Genomic DNA, 17005 nt, shown 5'->3' on the forward strand with positions numbered 1-17005 from the left:
CAAGGGCATCACTAGCAGAGACAGATGTCATTGCTCCACTCAGTGCTTGTCAGGCCACACCTGGAATACTGGGTTCAGTTTTGGTCTGTGCTGTACATGTGGACAGACTGGAGAGGGTCCAGAGAAAAGCCACAAAAGATGATCCAAGGACTGGGAAGCCGTGTGAGGAAAGGTTGAGAAAGCTGGTTTAGTTCAGCCCGGAGAAGAGAAGGCTCAGGGGAGACCTTATCCCCATGTACCAGCATTTAAAGGGTGGCTACAAAGAAGATGGGTGATGGGTACAAGTTACTCCTGGGGAGATTCTGACTTGGACACATGAAGAAAGTTTTTCGCATTGAGAACCATGCCAAGTGCAAGGTCCTACACCTGGGTCAGAGCAATCCCAGGCACAGCTACAGGTTGGGCAGAGAAGAGATTCAGAGCAGCCCAAGGAGAAGGACTTGGGGGTGTTGGTGGATGAGAAAATGAACATGAGCCGGCTTCAGTGTGCGCTCGCAGCCCAGAAAGCAACCGTATCCTGGGCTGCATCCAAAGGAGCGTGACCAGCAGGTCCAAGGAGGTGATCCTGCCCCTCTGCTCTGCTCTCGTGAGACCTCACCTGGAGCATTGTGTGCAGTTCTGGTGTCCTCAACATAAAAAGGACATGGAACTGTTGGAACAAGTCCAGAGGAGGCCACAAGGATGATCAGGGACTGGAGCACCTCCTGTATGAAGACAGGCTGAGGAAGTTGGGGCTGTTCAGGCTGGAGAAGAGAAGGCTGCGTGGAGACCTCTGAGCAGCCTTCCAGTATCTGAAGGGGGCCTGTAGGGATGGTGGGGAGGGACTCTTCATTAGGGACTGTAGTGATAGGACAAGGGGTAACAGGTTAAAACTGATAACAGGGGAAGTTTAGATTGGATACAAGGAGGAAATTCTTTCCCGTGAGGGTGGTGAGGCCCTGGAATGGGTTGCCCAGGGAGGTTGTGAATGCTCCATCCCTGGCAGTGTTCAAGACCAGGCTGGATGAGGCCTTGGGTGATATGGTTTAGTGTGAGGTGTTCCTCTCCACCTCTTCCTCACAATCTATATACAGTTCTCCACCTCTTCTCACCTGAGACATGTGTTCCCACTGCTCTGCATTTCCTGCACTGTAGGACCGCTTTCTGAAACCGTATGTGTCATTCTGAGTGGCTTTCCTGTGGTTTTTGAGTTCAGCCGTCATGTGCCTCTTCTCTTCCTGTAACACTGAAATTTTGACCTGCAGCACAGGAATGGTCTTGACTTGCTCCTCGAGCTCCTTGAGACGCTTGAGAGCAACTGCCATTTGCTCCCTGATGTGCTGCAGATGCACTGGGCTCACGTTGGTGACCGGCGTGGATATTCCTGAGCTCATGGGGCTGTGACGAATGGAACTGCCCAAGGAGGAGCTGAAGCAGGCACCGTAGTCACCGTTCCCCTGATACCCATGGCAGGGGGTTGGAACTAGATGATCTTAAGGTCCTTTCCAACCCTAACTATTCTATGATTCTATGAGAACAATCAGCCGGTGGAATAATCTCCCAGTGGAAGTTGTGCATTCCCCAATGCTGGACACTTAAGATTCAGCTGGGCTGTCTGAATCTAGGCCATGCTTTGCCTAGAAAGGTTGCACCAGGTGATCCTTGAGGGCCCTTCCAGCCTCTGCCTCTGTGATTGTCATGGTTGGTTTTTCTCACTTGTTGCTTATAAGGGGTCAACTTCTTTGAACGCTTCTGGAATCAGACTCTCTGTTTGAATTTGGTGGGTCACTTCCCCCATGGCAAGCTGTGGCATTGTGTTCTTTGGGTGAACAGGCTTCCTGTTGTAACCACCTGAAGTACACGTCTTTGGGTGAACATTCACAACCACCCCCAGGCTCCTGATTCACTTAACCACACGTGCCTTGAAGTGTTCTACTCGTTCTCAGTGTTTGCCCATACCTGTCTCCAAAAATGGACTTTGTGTCCTCCTTTGAAGTGAATGCGTACTACAAGGGCTTCCATGGTCAAATCAAGTGAACACAAATTTAAGCCTTTCTTGTCTTCTGTCTCAAATACCAAACCAATGTGTACCACTGTTTAAGGGAGTTAGTGATAAATGTTGGCAGGTTCTATGTGATCTTGTAAGTGCTATGCAGGAGTAACTCCAGTTTTCTTTGAGGAAAGGTTATGAATTGGATGGAGCTTTCTTTACTACAAGAGATGGTTCATGCTGTGACAGGCTCTGCAAGTTGGTAAAGTTGAAGTTCTGAAGGGAACTTGGATGTGATAAAACTTCTGTGCCTATATAGGTGAAATGATCAAATTTAAAGCCTTTAATAGCCCTTTTTAAAAAGGCAAATATTCCTGTGAGATGTGACCAGCACACAAGAAAAGGTAGTTTTCCTGAGTTCTCTCATTTTGACATAGTTCTAGGAGTTGAAAGTGGTATGTTGTGTACTTTACATAGCAACTGTGCTGGGTGATGCCCGTGGCTTGAAACTGGTCTTCTAGGTGTGAAGTCTCTCAGCCTCATGTCTATCCCCAGACACACTTCAGTTGAGGATGCAGTTCATAGAATCACAGAATCACCTGGGTTGGAAAAGCCCTTTAAGCCCATCCAGTCCAACCATTCCCCAGCACTGCCAAGGCCACCACTAACCCATGGCACTGAGGGCTCGTCTCCACGCTGTGTGAACACTTGCGGGGACGGTGACTGCAGCCCTGCTCTGGGCAGCCTGTTCCAATGCCTGAGCACCCTCTGGGGAAGAAGGTTTTCACTCATGTCCTGATCATATGCACTGGAGGCTTCATTGCTGGGGTTATTTTATGTAACTATGCCAAGCTTCCAGTTCCAAGCCCCTGCCAGGGGCAGGGACACCATTCACTCGCTAGACCAGGTTGCTCCAAGCCCCCACCTGGCCTTGAGGGAGCGAGGAAAGATACTTAAATCAATAGGTTCAATTCAAAACCTGCTGTGACCTTTGCAAAGAGGGGAGAGTCAGAAAGCACAGGTAGTTCCGAACGTTTCATCTGCAAGGCAGCTGAGCCAAGGCAAATATGTGCTCTTTGGCAAAGGAACAATGGCATAATCCTGAAGTGTCCCAGCTGTGTGACTGGAGGTGGGCTTTGTCTGCTGGGGTTACTGTGCTGTGAATCAGGGCAAGCTTTGTGTATTCACAAAATCAGTACTTTTCAGGCAAAGAAGCTATGCTGGGTGTTTGGAACAGGGTCCTCTGGAAGGTACAGTATGGTAGGACAGGAGGAAACGGCCTCAAGCTGCCCCAGGGCAGGTTTAGATGGAACTGAGGAACAATTCCTTCCCCAAAGGATGCTCAGGCATTGGAACAGGCTGCATGCTATCTTGTTTTTACTAGGAACAAAGCAGAGTATGTTGCTGGCCTCCATGCAACCAAAGGCAGTGAATGAACTTCTGCTGCATTCCAGGATTTTATGCTAATATTTCACTTCTATCAGTGTTTTTTCAGAAAAGAAAATGATCTTAATTACTGTCAAATAACTGCTTATAATAACCTGTAATCCACATAATGCTTCCTATTTACAAACTAGGAACAGTTCACCTCTTCAGATTGTCATTTGTTGCTGTAAACAGTTCCCTGTAACAGATGTTTATTGAAGAAATTGAATTCTGTAGCATTAATACTAAAGTCTTTTCTCTACACTTTAATAGGCTTGTGTTTTGTCTTTCATACTTCAGTCTTCTGTGCGTCTGGCTGTTCTTAGTCACTTGCAACCAGTTTTCATGTTGGTTCCCAGCCCCTGGAAGTGAGTTAGCCAGCCTTGTTCTGCCATTCTCATTTATGAAGTACCAAAACTACACAAACTAAGGCCAAATAGCTTTTGTCAGGAGTTCTTCCCTGTGAGGGTGCTGAGGCGCTGGCACAGGGTGCCCAGAGAAGCTGTGGCTGCCCCATCCCTGGCAGTGTTCAAGGGCAGGTTGGACACAGGGGCTTGGAGCAAGCTGCTCTAGTGGAAGGGGTCCCTGCCCATGGCAGGGGGTTGGAAGTGGGTGATGTTTGAGGTCCCTTCAACCCCAACCATTCTATGTTAAACTATAGAATTCATCTCTAAGACATAGTTGCCATTTTTTTCTTCTCTTGTTTGTCTGATGTTTTGCAAAGACATTTTGCAGTGTCGTATTTTGCCTTTGCACATCTTGATTTCTGGAATTTTGGAGTACAGCTGTTGTGGTTTGAAACCAGGTCAACAGGAATATCACTCCTGTTCTTCAAGATGCATGTACAAAACCAGATTTGGGAAGCATCAAGGTTGCTGCCCAGCACCACGTCAATGATCTTAATATCATTGACTAAATCAGCCCATAATTGAACTTGAGCAATCCCGAATGGGTGGATGAGCACATAACTATACAGGGCCTCTCTGTGTTTCTCTTGAAGATCATAACTCATGGCATTTCTGTTTACCATGGGAAACTTTCTTGCATCTTGTGTCTGGAATGGCCTTATCTATTTGGGAAGGACAGGGGGTGCTTTTATTACCTTCAGACACCCATTACGGGCTATGATTGCTTGTGGGAGTGTCTGCTTATGAGCTGTTAGAAAACAGCCTATTAATAAGACAGAGCTTCTTGTAATAGAGCACTTATTAATCTTCTTCCTGTGTGGTTATTTATAGACTGTGACATCTTAATTTGCCTCTCATGTGCATCAACCTGTGTTATTTTAAAAGATCAAGTAGCTTTCGCATGCCTCTGAGGATCACTTCTGGAGGCAACAGGCTGTTTCCTGAGGAATCTCACAGGCTTCGAGTCTGAAATTGTAAAAAATAACGTAAAGGTTGTTGCTGGTGTCTTTCTAAAGGACAAAGAAGTTTTATGGGATGTCCAATTATATAGATACATACATATTTACTGTAAGGGTGGTGAGGCACTGGAACAGGTTGCCCAAAGAGACTTGGGAGACATGGTCTAGTGAAGCATCCCTGCCCATGGCAGGGGGCTTGGAACTGGATGATCTTAAAGTCATTACCACCCCAAACCGTTCTATGATTAATCCTGTTTTTTGATTGCAAGGAGATTTCCTTGACTTCTCAAAGGCTTTCCAATAGCTGATAGTGCTTCCTTGCCCGTAGTGAGTGTGCAATGACCTACCTGGAACGATACTAGATACCTAACTCTATTTTTGTGGTTGTTTTCTCTATTAGAGTGGTCCCAGTGCCAGATCCTGTCACAAGATGTGCATTGACATTCAACGAAGGCAGATCTACACGCTGGGACGTTACCTGGATTCCTCTGTGAGGAACAGCAAATCTCTGAAGAGTGACTTCTACCGCTATGACATTGACACCAACACATGGATGCTGCTGAGTGAAGACACCGCAGCGGATGGAGGCCCAAAGCTGGTGTTTGATCATCAGGTCAGTTACACTGATACTCCTATTGCAGGTTCTCAGTGTTCATGAATCAGTTTTTATTGTAGTATCCTGTGATTTAGAAGTGCTCCACCAGGTAAGAGAGTGATAAGGAAAGCTGTGGTCTGCACTCAGTTAAATCTTAATAGCGGCGTTGTCTCATGCCACTGACTGGTGTTCTAATCAAATCACATCAGAAGGATCATAAAAACCTTTGCAAACAAATTTATTTTATTAAGACACATTTTATTAAAGCTCAAAGCACAGTTCATCTGGTTTTAATCAGTGGTTGAGCTGGGTTTGCAGATCTGCCTACTCAGAGGGCACTGAAGAACAACTTGCAACGCTGTGTATGATACCTTCAGAAGAAAGCTATGAGCAAGCTGCTGAAATGAGGCCAACAGGATCAGGATTCTTCCAACATTGCTTATCTTTCACACTTTATAATATGTTCTTGCTTTATTTGGGCTTAAATACCTTCGAGTAGTGGCTCCTAACCTTTAAAAGGCCATACCTGTCCACGTATTCAAACCAAATACCCCTTTACTTGTGTGTTCAGTGGCTTGTGCGCACTTGAAAAAGGTATTTTGCTCTTAATTGGTTTTTACAAACCATGGCCAAGAAACAGCACAGCAGTGCTGATTCTTAAAGCAGCCCCAGAACTGCTTTTATTGGGACTAGCTGTTTTGTAACCAAAGCTGATGTTCGCCAGCACAATATGAGTTTCTGCTGACACCGAACATTTAGGATGTGTCTTGTCTGCAGAACAAAAGCCAATCAGTCTTTTCTGTCCTATTAACAACAGATACCAGTCTCCCAGGTGTTGGGGTAAAGGCAGAAGTAAATTGTCAGCTGGCAAGGCTACTCTGGGTACCTTGTTTGTTGCCTCTGAAATGGTTTCTTTTTCCCCCTGCTGTTTCTTTGGAAAGAATGTTCTCCCTGAATTCTTTATCAGTCTGCAGCTCTTCCTCTCCCTCACTACCTCCTGCGATAGCGCTTTTTGTTTAACCTTCAAAACACGTGCTGCCCTAGAAGCCTTTCTGGAGGCTTTTCTGAGTAGCATCTCTGCCTGACTGTAATCTTGCCTTGTTTTCTGGTGTTCTGTTTCTTTCTTTTCCTTCCCCATGGTGTTTTGTAACCCTCTGCCTTGCACCGCGGCTGAAAACATCACCTGGAGTCAAGAAGATTGCTGTTTGATTTGTACTGCAGTGTATCTCTTGTCTGCCATAACCTGAATTCAGGTTTTGGGGATAAACATCTTCCTGCTGCAGTCTCGTCAAAAATCCTTGGCCAGGTTATACTCCTGCTTTGTGTTGAAGCAGTGGGGGTAGCAGTCAATGTGTGCTTAGGATGGAATCTGAGTAACACATCACAGGCCGATTTTTGGGTTGATGGAGTTGAGGTCAGTGCATTAGCAGTGATTTTTGGTTTTTACCCTTGCATAGCTATTGTCAAAGGTGCCATTCTATTAACTTGCTGGCAGAATTGGTTACGGATCCTGTTGAAAGCCTCTAAAATGTCCTTCCTTTAAATCAGCAGGTAAAGGCAAGGGTTTTAGGTGATGAAGGTTACGTTTAGTGTTTTATTTCTTTCTCCCTTCTTTTGCTTATTATATTTTTTCTTATTTAGTAAGTTGGAATTAGACCCATTTTGAACTAGTTTTCACATCAGCTGTGAAGATGCATGTTCTCTTTATTAGAGGCTCAGGAGCTTTGCGAAGTACCCTCTAACTTAGCAGGTATCACTTGCAAGGGAGGGATGTTTAATCTTAGTATTTAAGTCTGAATGTGCTGGCTTAAAACTACTTCTCTCTTTCTTCCAGATGTGTATGGATTCTGAAAAACACATGATCTATACCTTTGGAGGCAGAATCCTGACCTGCAATGGCAGCGTGGATGACAGCAGAGCCAGTGAACCACAGTTCAGTGGGTTGTTTGCTTTTGACTGCCAGTGTCAGACATGGAAGCTTCTGAGAGAGGATTCCTGTAATGCTGGACCTGAGGATATCCAGTCCCGAATAGGTCACTGTATGTTGTTTCATTCTGTAAGTATCCACACCGTACTTGGCTTTATGATGCCTGACTTGAAGGAGAACATCTGGGTTTGATTTTCCTTGGAAGTTTAAAGCTCTTTAAGCTCCCAAGCGGTGTGTTGGCTGGCTTGATTCTATGTTTGCTGACATTTTGTTGCTGCTTTGGTAAGTGCAGGTGGTATTAATTCAAGATTTGGAGCTTTCAGGACTTGAAGGGAAAAAAATTCCAAGTAAAAAATGAGGTGAATTTTACATGGTTGATTTAATAGAATGATTATAAATAGACCCAAGGGCTATGGTTCAGTTTGAGCTTTTCTGTTAAAGTTGGCAGAGCAGTTTAGAAGCCTCTGGTCTAGGAGATAATCTACATAGTTACTAGAATGGAAACCTGTCTAGTGCAGAGGCTTCCTTCGTGTGCATTGAGATGCACAGGCCTCCTGTTCCCTTGTGCTGAGCCCCTTGCTGCTGCTGCTTGTCTTGAGCAGATGTTAACAGCTGGGCACAGCTGCCTGTGTGGGTACTTCATCCACAGGCCGATGGAAAGGCAGAGGGATGGGACAGTGGGGTGTGTATGTAGCATTTTATTTATCATTAGGTATTAGAACCCATCTTCCATTGCCTTTCCAGTTTGGAACTGCAGGGGGAAGGTGGTCAGGGAAGGTGGTTACTGGCCTGTGTGTTCTAGGGTGCCTTTACACATAGGTGTTCTCAGGGGAATAGCACAGTACAGAGGAGATTAGCATGAAGTAGGAAAGCCTACATGGTGCACTGGCAGTTCTGCACTGTATTTACATGGAGCTTCTAAGTGGTAATAAGTGGAGTTTGTAGAGTTTTGCTTACATTAAACTCTGACTCAGAGGTTAAGAAGAGAATTGAAGTTATTATTGTGCTATTTAAGTGTATACTGATACCACCGATTCAGACCTGCCCAGTTTGAGCAATTTACTGAGTTTATTTCTCTTTCCCTTTCAAATGAAGGATCAGAATTTTTATAGTGAATACCATGTTTTCAGTGCCTTCAATTTGATTTTTGCCTTGCATGGCTGTCTAAAATCTGGTGAAAAACATATTGCCACACACAGTTCTGCACAGGGTACCTGAGGATTCCTCAACTATGTGTCTGTGGCACACGTAAGAATACAGGTTTCTGTAAGCACAGGTCCTGGAAGTTCAGTTCCCTTGCTGTTTTCTCAGCCATTTGAAAGAAAAATAATCTGCCTCTTAGAGACTTTCCACTTGGCAAACCTCAGAGAAGTAATAAACCTGTTATTCTTGGCTTGCTGGTTGCCGCTTGCCTGCTCTGAGTTTAGTAATGTGCTGGTACCTGGATGATTTTTCTTACAGTCCATCTTTTATTCCTATTTGGATTTATTTAACAGTGAAGTTATGACCAAAGGGGTTTTAGACATGAAGACTAGTAATTGTTTAATATTAAACTTAAAAAATGAATTGTTCTTTTAATGTTCTGAAGCTGTTGCTGGATCAGGCAGGGCTATAATAGTTAACTATAAAATCTGCCTAGTCACTGTGGAGCTGCAGCTGTTGGATCCAGGTTTGTGGGCTCATACAGATCATGAAAACTTTTTATATTGCACTTGCAAGACCCTTAACAGTTTAGCCCTTGAAACTGAGAAATCATAAATTGAAGACTCCAGACCCAAGAATTCTTAGATTTTTATTGAGTTTGACAATGATACTGCTGGGAATAATTGTTCCCTCTGAATCTGCATGGAGACGGCAGTAAAAGATACTGGTAGACCTGATAGCTAAGGCATGATTTTAAACTTTGAAGGAATATATCTATTACTCTCTGCTGCATTGATGCTTCTGTTAATGGTCACGGTTGGCCAACATACTTTATGAAGACATCCTTTGCTTTTCCTTCCTAGAAAAATCGCTGCTTATATGTATTTGGTGGCCAGAGATCAAAGACTTATTTGAATGACTTCTTCAGTTACGACGTAGACAGCGATCATGTGGATATCATATCAGATGGCACGAAGAAAGACTCAGGGATGGGTAAGAGAATAACTGCATATTAGTTGATAAATGTTGCAAATGAGAACTATATTGTTAAGTAGGTGAAAGGCCAGCTTCAGTGGCCTGGGGTGTCAGGTTGGCATCCTTAACCAGCCTTCCACATCCGAGTAAACTCCACACTATATAGGTTAAACTTATGCCAGCTCTTCTGTCCGTCCTGCCATTTGACACTCACCATCTTCATCACATTAGAAATAATTGATGTGTGAAACCACACAGCACCTCAGTAGAAAAAAATACAGCAAAATAAGAACTAAAACCATCCCCTTCAAAACTGCAGCAAGGAGCAAAAATAAAAAAAGGCTGAAAAAGTCCTTTTCTTTAAACCAGGAAAGGAGAAAGCATTTTCTTTTTTTCCTAGTTTTCCACCAAGTGAAAGATGCTGTAAGATAGAAATAAGCTGCTTGGTTTGAGATGCAGAAAGGCAGGTTGGATGCTCAGAGAATTGGAGTAGAGGGACAGAGATTATTCTGCATGCCAAGAGCTGAATAGAAAGATGAGATCTGTTGTCCTGTTGTTCTTGTACTATATTATCATAGAACCATGGAATCAACTGATTTGGGGAAGACCTTGAGGATCATCAAGTCTGACTACCAGGGAGAGGCAAAAAAAGGGAGGAGAAGGGAGCAAGAATTTGGTCCTGTTCAGTTCACATCATAGAGCGATAGACACCAGGCATAGGTCTGTATACCAGAAACCTTTAAAAACAACCAAAAGCTGTTGCAACAGAACCATCAAGAACTGATTTTACACCTTTTCTTTCAAATGATGTAGAGAAGAATGCTCTTTTCTTTTCCAAACGGTATTTCTGCATGTGTGATCTTAAGGTCCTTTCCAACCCCAACCATTCTATGTATAAACGCATGATTTTCTTCTTGCAGATACCCTGACCTGCAGTGCACAGCTCAGAAGCTGAAGTCTGTGTACTACTCTAGGGCAGAAGTTTTGAATATTTCTCATATTATGTATATTTAGCCCTGATTTTTTTTCTCTTCTCCCACTTACTAGAATCCCAGGAAGCTCATTTATCTTGAATTTAGGCTGTCTTCCTCCTTTTGATCAAGCCTTATTTCTTAGCAAGTACTTTTGCTGAACTTCTGAAGGTGAATTATTGATGGTTATGAGTTATTGTTTGCTCATTCAGTTAGTTATGCCAGGGAGGGAGATGAGTACCCAAGCTCTTATTCTCTGGAGTCATTTATTTACTTGAGTGCTTCCAAGAAAGAACCAGCTTGTATTGTTGACGGTCTCCTTTATTAAGGTGCCTGCATGTTGCCTGTTGCTGCTTTGCACACACCCACACACCATTTGTTGGCCTTAGAGCTTTTAAAGAATTGATTATTTTTTTCCCCATGAAATTGCATTCTACCATTTTACTTTTTTAAACCTGTATTTCTTTATAGCTTTAAAACGTGGCTTTAAGCTGACACATTTAGAGTTAAAGATGCCGAGCTCATCATATGGCTGGAGTATCGTAGAAGGGTTTGGGCTGGAAGGGACCTTAAAGCTCTTGCAGTTCCAGCCCCCTGCCACAGGCAGGGACCCTTTCCACTAGAGCAGCTTGCTCCAAATCCCTGTGTCCAGCCTGGCCTTGAACACTGCCAGGGATGGGGCAGCTTCTCTGGGCACCCTGTGCCAGCGCCTCAGCACCCTCACAGGGAAGAGCTTCTGCCTAAGAGCTCATCTCAGTCTCCCCTCTGGCAGGTTAAAGCCATTCCCCTTGGCCTGGCCCTACAGGCCCTTTCCAAAGCCCCTCTCCAGCTTTCCTGCAGCCCCTTCAGGCACTGGAGCTGCTCTCAGGTCTCCCCTTCAGGAGCCTTCTCTTCTCCAGGTTGACCCAGGCCACCTCTCTCAGCCTGGCTCCATAGCAGAGCTGCTCCAGCCCTCGCAGCATCTCCATTTCCTCCTCTGCACTCGCTCCAACAGCTCCACGTCCCTCTTGTGCTGCTGCCCCAGAGCTGGATCAGGACTGCAGGGGGGGAGCTCCCCAGAGCGCAGCAGAGGGGGAGAATCCCCTCCCTCAAGTGCTGCTCACGCTCTGGGGATCAGCCCAGCATATGGTTAGTCTTCTGGAGAATACACTGAACTCTGCTTCTCAGCAAGTACATTAACCTCGAGGTTGGGTTGAGCAAATGAGATGATAATATTTAGCCCTCCTCCCCATTCCCACAGGCCCCAAAGTGGTGAATAGTAGACTTTGTAAGAAAATGACTAATTGGAAATAATTCATGAGTCGATTTTCAGTTCACTGTTCTCCTGTGTGTAGAAAGTCAACAAACAGATCCGAATGTTTCTCTTGCCTTTGAAAGAAAACGAGAGGATTATTTGCATCTTAACAGGAAGAGAACAAAATGCTTGTTCCATTCAGACAGCAAACGTTGACAGCACTACTTTCAACCTCCAAAAGCAAGTCTTTATTGTGCCCTGTTAGGTAGTGCTATACCATTTTGATCTGTATGAACAAAGTGATTCCCTGTCTGGTCGCTGCGCAGTTTCAAGCTGTTCAGTGTGATGAGTCAAGTTGAGGATGCCTGACCTAAATGTTCCTCTAAAGTCCCATGATTACATTTTGTTCCTGGCTCGCATGTGGCATTCAGTTCTATTCTTAGTGGAGCTATTTTGATTTTTACCCTTCCTAAAAGAGCTTAATTGTGCATTTGTGCCATTAGAGTAGTGAGAAGATTTCTACAGAACTAGTAAAAGGGATAGTTAAGGATTATCAGCAACACGGGCTTGTTACAGTGCTAGAAAACTATGGTAATACTAAGTTGGTTTTGCTGCTTTCATCTTCTAGATGAGGTATTCATGCTGGTTAGTGTTTCTTTGCTCTTAGTTGTTCCTTTGTTGAACATGGAACCAGTTTCTTGTGTAGGTGATCTGTTTGAGAATCTTGGGTGATGAGTATTGCTTAAATCTTCATAATTTGAAGGACTATAATTGTAGCAAACTTCTTTTAAATTCCTGGGAAAGTTCACATTGGATCAAAGAAGTTTCTAAAACACACAGTTTTGCCTACTAAACTTGTCTCCTGACTTGATCTGCTTTGAAGCATAGGTAGGCCTTGCAGCCCGTGGTGTCTGGCACGTGCCAGAATGGCACCAAGGTTATGGAATCGCCATCCCTGGAAGTGTTCACAAGCCATGTAGATAAGGCCCTAGTGGCATGGGTTAGTGGTGGCCTTGGCAGTACTGGGGACTGGTTGGATATGATGAGCTTAAGGGTCTTTTCCAGTCTATTTGATTCTGTGATTCTATGTAAAATCGTGGTGCTTTCTCTTTTCTGTCAAAGGAGGGTACTACAGTGAAATTAGGCCATTAGGGATGGTTATCTTTCTGCTGCTTGGTAACTGTTTGAAGCAAGAGATTTGTTAGTTCAACTAGTAAATGGACAAAACGGGACTGAGGAAAAAAGAAAGCGGTAGTGGTACAAATTGGAGGAAGTGTAGTACCTGTGGTTGGAGGGCGGGAGGAAATGCATACACTGATGGACATACCCTTTTAAAGCAGTCCTATACTTTTAGTTACTTAAACCCCAAACCCAACAAACAGTAACACACAAACAACAACAAGAAGAAAACTAAACCGTGCTTATGTATATCAGAGAGAGTGTATCTCTGAAGCATACACGTGGTCTGGAGATGCCACCAGTATCAGTATGCCCCCCATCCCTGGCAGTGTTCAAGGCCAGGTTGGATGGGGCTTAGAGCTGCTCTAGTGGAAGGTGTCCCTGCCCATGGCAGGGGGTTGGAACTGGGCGAGTTTCAAGGTCCCTTCCAGCCCTAACCCTTAATGATTCTATGGTCAGATGACTTCAGCTATACTGCCAGCTTGCATGACTTGCTCAGCACACAGTCCATGACTAAATCGTGGTCTGCAGGAACTAACGGGAACTCTTGTGGTTGGTCAAGGTTCCTGTGATAATCCTTTTATGACTCAAGAGCTGTTGGTCAGAGGGAGAGTTACCTATTGCATGGTAGAATGCAATTTCATGAGGAAAAAAATAATCAGTTCTTTAAAAGCTCTAAGAGAATCACAATCACCTTACATCCTTTGGCATCGATTATCTTCAAATGAAAACAAGCCTTAAACATTCTTGTGGCTCCTATTTAAGGTGAAGTAGGCCCTATGGACAAATGGCATTGTATTCTAGCTACTGGTGAAGGTCCCATGTCTCTTCCTGGGGCATGTGCTCATTTGGGATACAGATTCTGTGATTCTGTGTGTGGCCCTGGCAGAGGGGAGGTTTCATTGATAAGTACCACGGACAGAGGCGACACAGCCCAGCCCAGGAAATGCTGAGCCAAACCTAGACTAAGGCAGAAACACATGAATCAAAGGAGATGGATAGCCCAGCTCAGCATGGCCAGGATCCATCTCAGACCAGCAGTCTGAATATCCCATTTTGATCATCTCTTTGTGACACCTGACATGTTTTGCTCTTGTTCAGTTCAGGTTCTAACTTGCCACTAGCTACCGTGTCTCTCGCTATGGAAGCACTTAGTTTTGTGAGGGCCCTTATGTACTCTTCATGTGAACCAAACCTAACATGCTTTCCTCTAACTGTGAAGGTGAGGAGGAGGGCAGGCAGGCACCCCATCCTAAAGATGCTTTACAGAGATGGTGCAGCAGCAGAAGAATTCCACCCAGATTCACTAGCTGACCTGTTGTTTCCAAAATCTCATGTTGCTCAGGAGACAGCTGAGCATTGGACATCGGGTTGTTGCTTTTTCAATGTGACAGCTGCCCTGTGTGCTATCACTCACTCATCCAGGTTTGCTCCATTAAAGTTCAGGGGGGGTGCTGCTTCAGTTTTATATGGGTTATAAGTTGTGGTATGGAGTAGTTTGCTGCCCTGCTGCTTTTTAAAAGTGAATCTAAGGGGGAGGTGCCAAGTTCTGGTGAACATCAATATCCAAGTGGTGGAGCTTCTTCCTGTTTTCTAATCACAAGGAAGAAGGATGCTAATCCCAATGCAATTGATTTGCAGGTAGTAACATGTTCCGAGGGTTTCATAACTTAGGTGACACTGAAGGGCTGTCAGTAAAATTGCTCCTCTTGATCCTTCACGAAGCCTTCAGAAGTGGGCTGTAGACTGCAAGTGCTGTATCATTGTTTTGCCAGTGCTGTGCTTCAAAGCATGTTTAAAAAGATGCTCTGGTATCCCCTCAAAGGGGAGAGGTGAGATGTAATTCCCAAACTTCTGCCTAGTGTGATGAGAATCACATCTGTGAACTTGGATTTACTGCTTTGCAAGCTCTGCCTCTGTTTTCCTGCTTGGATACAAGCAGCAGCCAACACTGTGCTTTGAAACAACTGTGTTTGCACATAGAAGCAGCCAGAAAACGTTCAGCTTGCTGAATGATCACTAGAATCCAATAAATGCCTCAGAGTAGGGATGGCGGTGGTGGGAATGTATCTGTTTCATGGTTTGGTGTCACTTCTGTAGGAAAACTTTTCCCATGCATTATAGTTAAATGGGAATTACATTGTACAGGGTTACACAGCACCTTATCAAAGCTTTCTCAGGAGTTATTCCTTGTTTATGTAACTGACTGCTAACTCAAGGCCTGTGTGGCTTGAGTTAAATATTGTTTTCACGTATCGAGGCTGTGAGCTCTTCACTTTTGCTGCGTAAAGATAAATGAAAATGTGAAGTTCTGGAGGGCGGATTCAGACCTCTTATTTCCAGCTAGTTCCTGCGCTCCTACCCTGGGCTGGTTGATGAGATTACAGTGGCAAAAAGTAATGGCATAGGAAACGCATTCCCCATCTAGTAGGCTTTTGGGGATTTTATTGCTTTTAGGAATTTCCCTCTACAGCTTTTCCTCTTCAATCAGTAATATATTGTCACAGGAGCCAAGTTAATATCGCATAGCGACAGGCCAGTGCTGTGTTCAAAACAGCCAGGGCTGAGTCCTTACTCGCTGCTTTATGTCCTTCAAGCTGACCTGAGCAATCCCGGGCCCTGAAGCACACTTTGAAAGGTGTGAAATCTCTGGAGATAAGCTCCAAAGCTGACTTACATTAATGTTAAGAAGCAGAAGAGTGAGGGACTTCTATGGAGCCACTTTTACCACTTCATGCCCCCCTTGGATCTACTACACTGTGAATCATATTTCTTTGCAGCACACTGCTTTAGTGTCCGATTCTTACCCTTTGTTGTTTATGACTTTGTACTCTTAAGTCTTTAAAACGTAAATCCTAAGCAATCGGCTGCTGTCACAGCTTTATCTCCTATGCAGAATTAAATTTCCTTCCCAACGAACATTTTGTTACCTAAATATCACAAGTGCTTTTCTCAGGTTTACAGCCCGTGTCCCTCTCTAATGTGCTGACCACAGTCGCTTGGATTACATCCAGCAGTTACTGCAAGTCCGCGGCACTTGCAGATCGTGATGCTCTCTTACCCCCTAGTGGAAGGATTTGTAAGTCATGAGGACTTTATGCAGCTCTGTTGCTCTGTCAAGGATCAGACTTCCTTGGCAAACAGCTTTTGGATGTTTCTGTTGTGTTTAAAATATCCCACCATTTCCTGCTTACTGTGTAGGAGCTTGCCTTAGTTTCTATTTATTTTCAGGGACTTTTAAACCAAATCTGTGTTCTGTTGTGTTTTGTTTAATCATATTACATCTAACTTACACAATTCTCTGCAAAAGACTAGATGTCAACTTTGTCTCTAGCCCAAGGCACTACTTAAATACGTTTTCTACACTGTTGCTTAGATAGGTCAAAGAGTTTGTGGAAGTTGCTCCTCATCTTAAGCTCTACTAAATGTAGGGATAACATATTTTCTGATATACCCTTTTTTTTAACCTTTCTGCATCTCAAACAGTCTCAAGAAGACATTGATTTACAACTGAGGGAAGCCTGAAGTGGCTTGGCTTGGATTTGGTTTTGATTGCAGCTGCTGCGGATAAATCCTATCCTTACTACCAAGAGTAAACAAGAAAAGAGGCACTGAACTTTAGTGGCTTTTCCCTCCTTCATTCCTGAAATAATTATTTCAGCTTCAGGAAGTCCAGAATAAACTAGATACAAAATTCATTTATTTAACAACATGGGGATGGAATTCCATAGACAAGTTTCATGCTCTTTCTATATCAGCATTAATATAGCAACCATATTGCTCATGGTTATAACAACTATAAGCCTCAGGTGTTAATGCTGTGAAGGTTTCATGCTTTTCTCTAAAAACGTTGCATGGTCTCTACTGTTCAAAGCAGCAGATAGGGTTGCAAAGACATTTGCCATGTACATTAGCACTGCTGCTCAAATTCAGATGGTTCTCCTGCCAGAACTGTCTAAATCGGCCTTGAATTTAATCCTTTAGGGTCAATGCAGTGAAAGCAAGCATATAACATGATGCTCTTCAAAAAATTAACAATATATGATCTATAATTGTCTTTATATTTAATCTTTAAGTCCCTTTTTACTCTTTATTTCCTTATTTGGGTAACTTTGGCAGTTTTTATTAGTCTTACTAAAACACTTCTTTGTGCTTTCCAGGTAAAACACGGTATGTAGTTGTTGTACCAGCGTTTTGTTCCCTGTTCTTTCCTCTGCTCTG

At 43.9% G+C, this 17005-nt stretch overlaps 1 protein-coding gene across 2 annotated transcripts in view; it reads left to right on the forward strand.

The window, feature by feature from the left end:
- The window catches only part of MKLN1 (muskelin 1), a 110450-nt gene that overhangs the window by 73835 nt on the left and 19610 nt on the right, over positions 1–17005 (forward strand). For both annotated transcript variants that reach the window (XM_057425542.1, XM_057425543.1), the window contains exons 10-12: positions 5161–5373; positions 7190–7411; positions 9289–9418. In XM_057425542.1, coding sequence (XP_057281525.1) covers positions 5161–5373; positions 7190–7411; positions 9289–9418 — 565 coding nt within the window. The remainder of the gene's footprint in view (positions 1–5160; positions 5374–7189; positions 7412–9288; positions 9419–17005) is intronic.

This window comes from Pezoporus wallicus, unplaced genomic scaffold (assembly GCF_028554395.1).
Source record: "Pezoporus wallicus isolate ANWC-B61680 ecotype Strahan unplaced genomic scaffold, APGP_CSIRO_Pwel_v1 contig_4722, whole genome shotgun sequence".
Lineage (NCBI taxonomy): Eukaryota > Metazoa > Chordata > Aves > Psittaciformes > Psittacidae > Pezoporus > Pezoporus wallicus.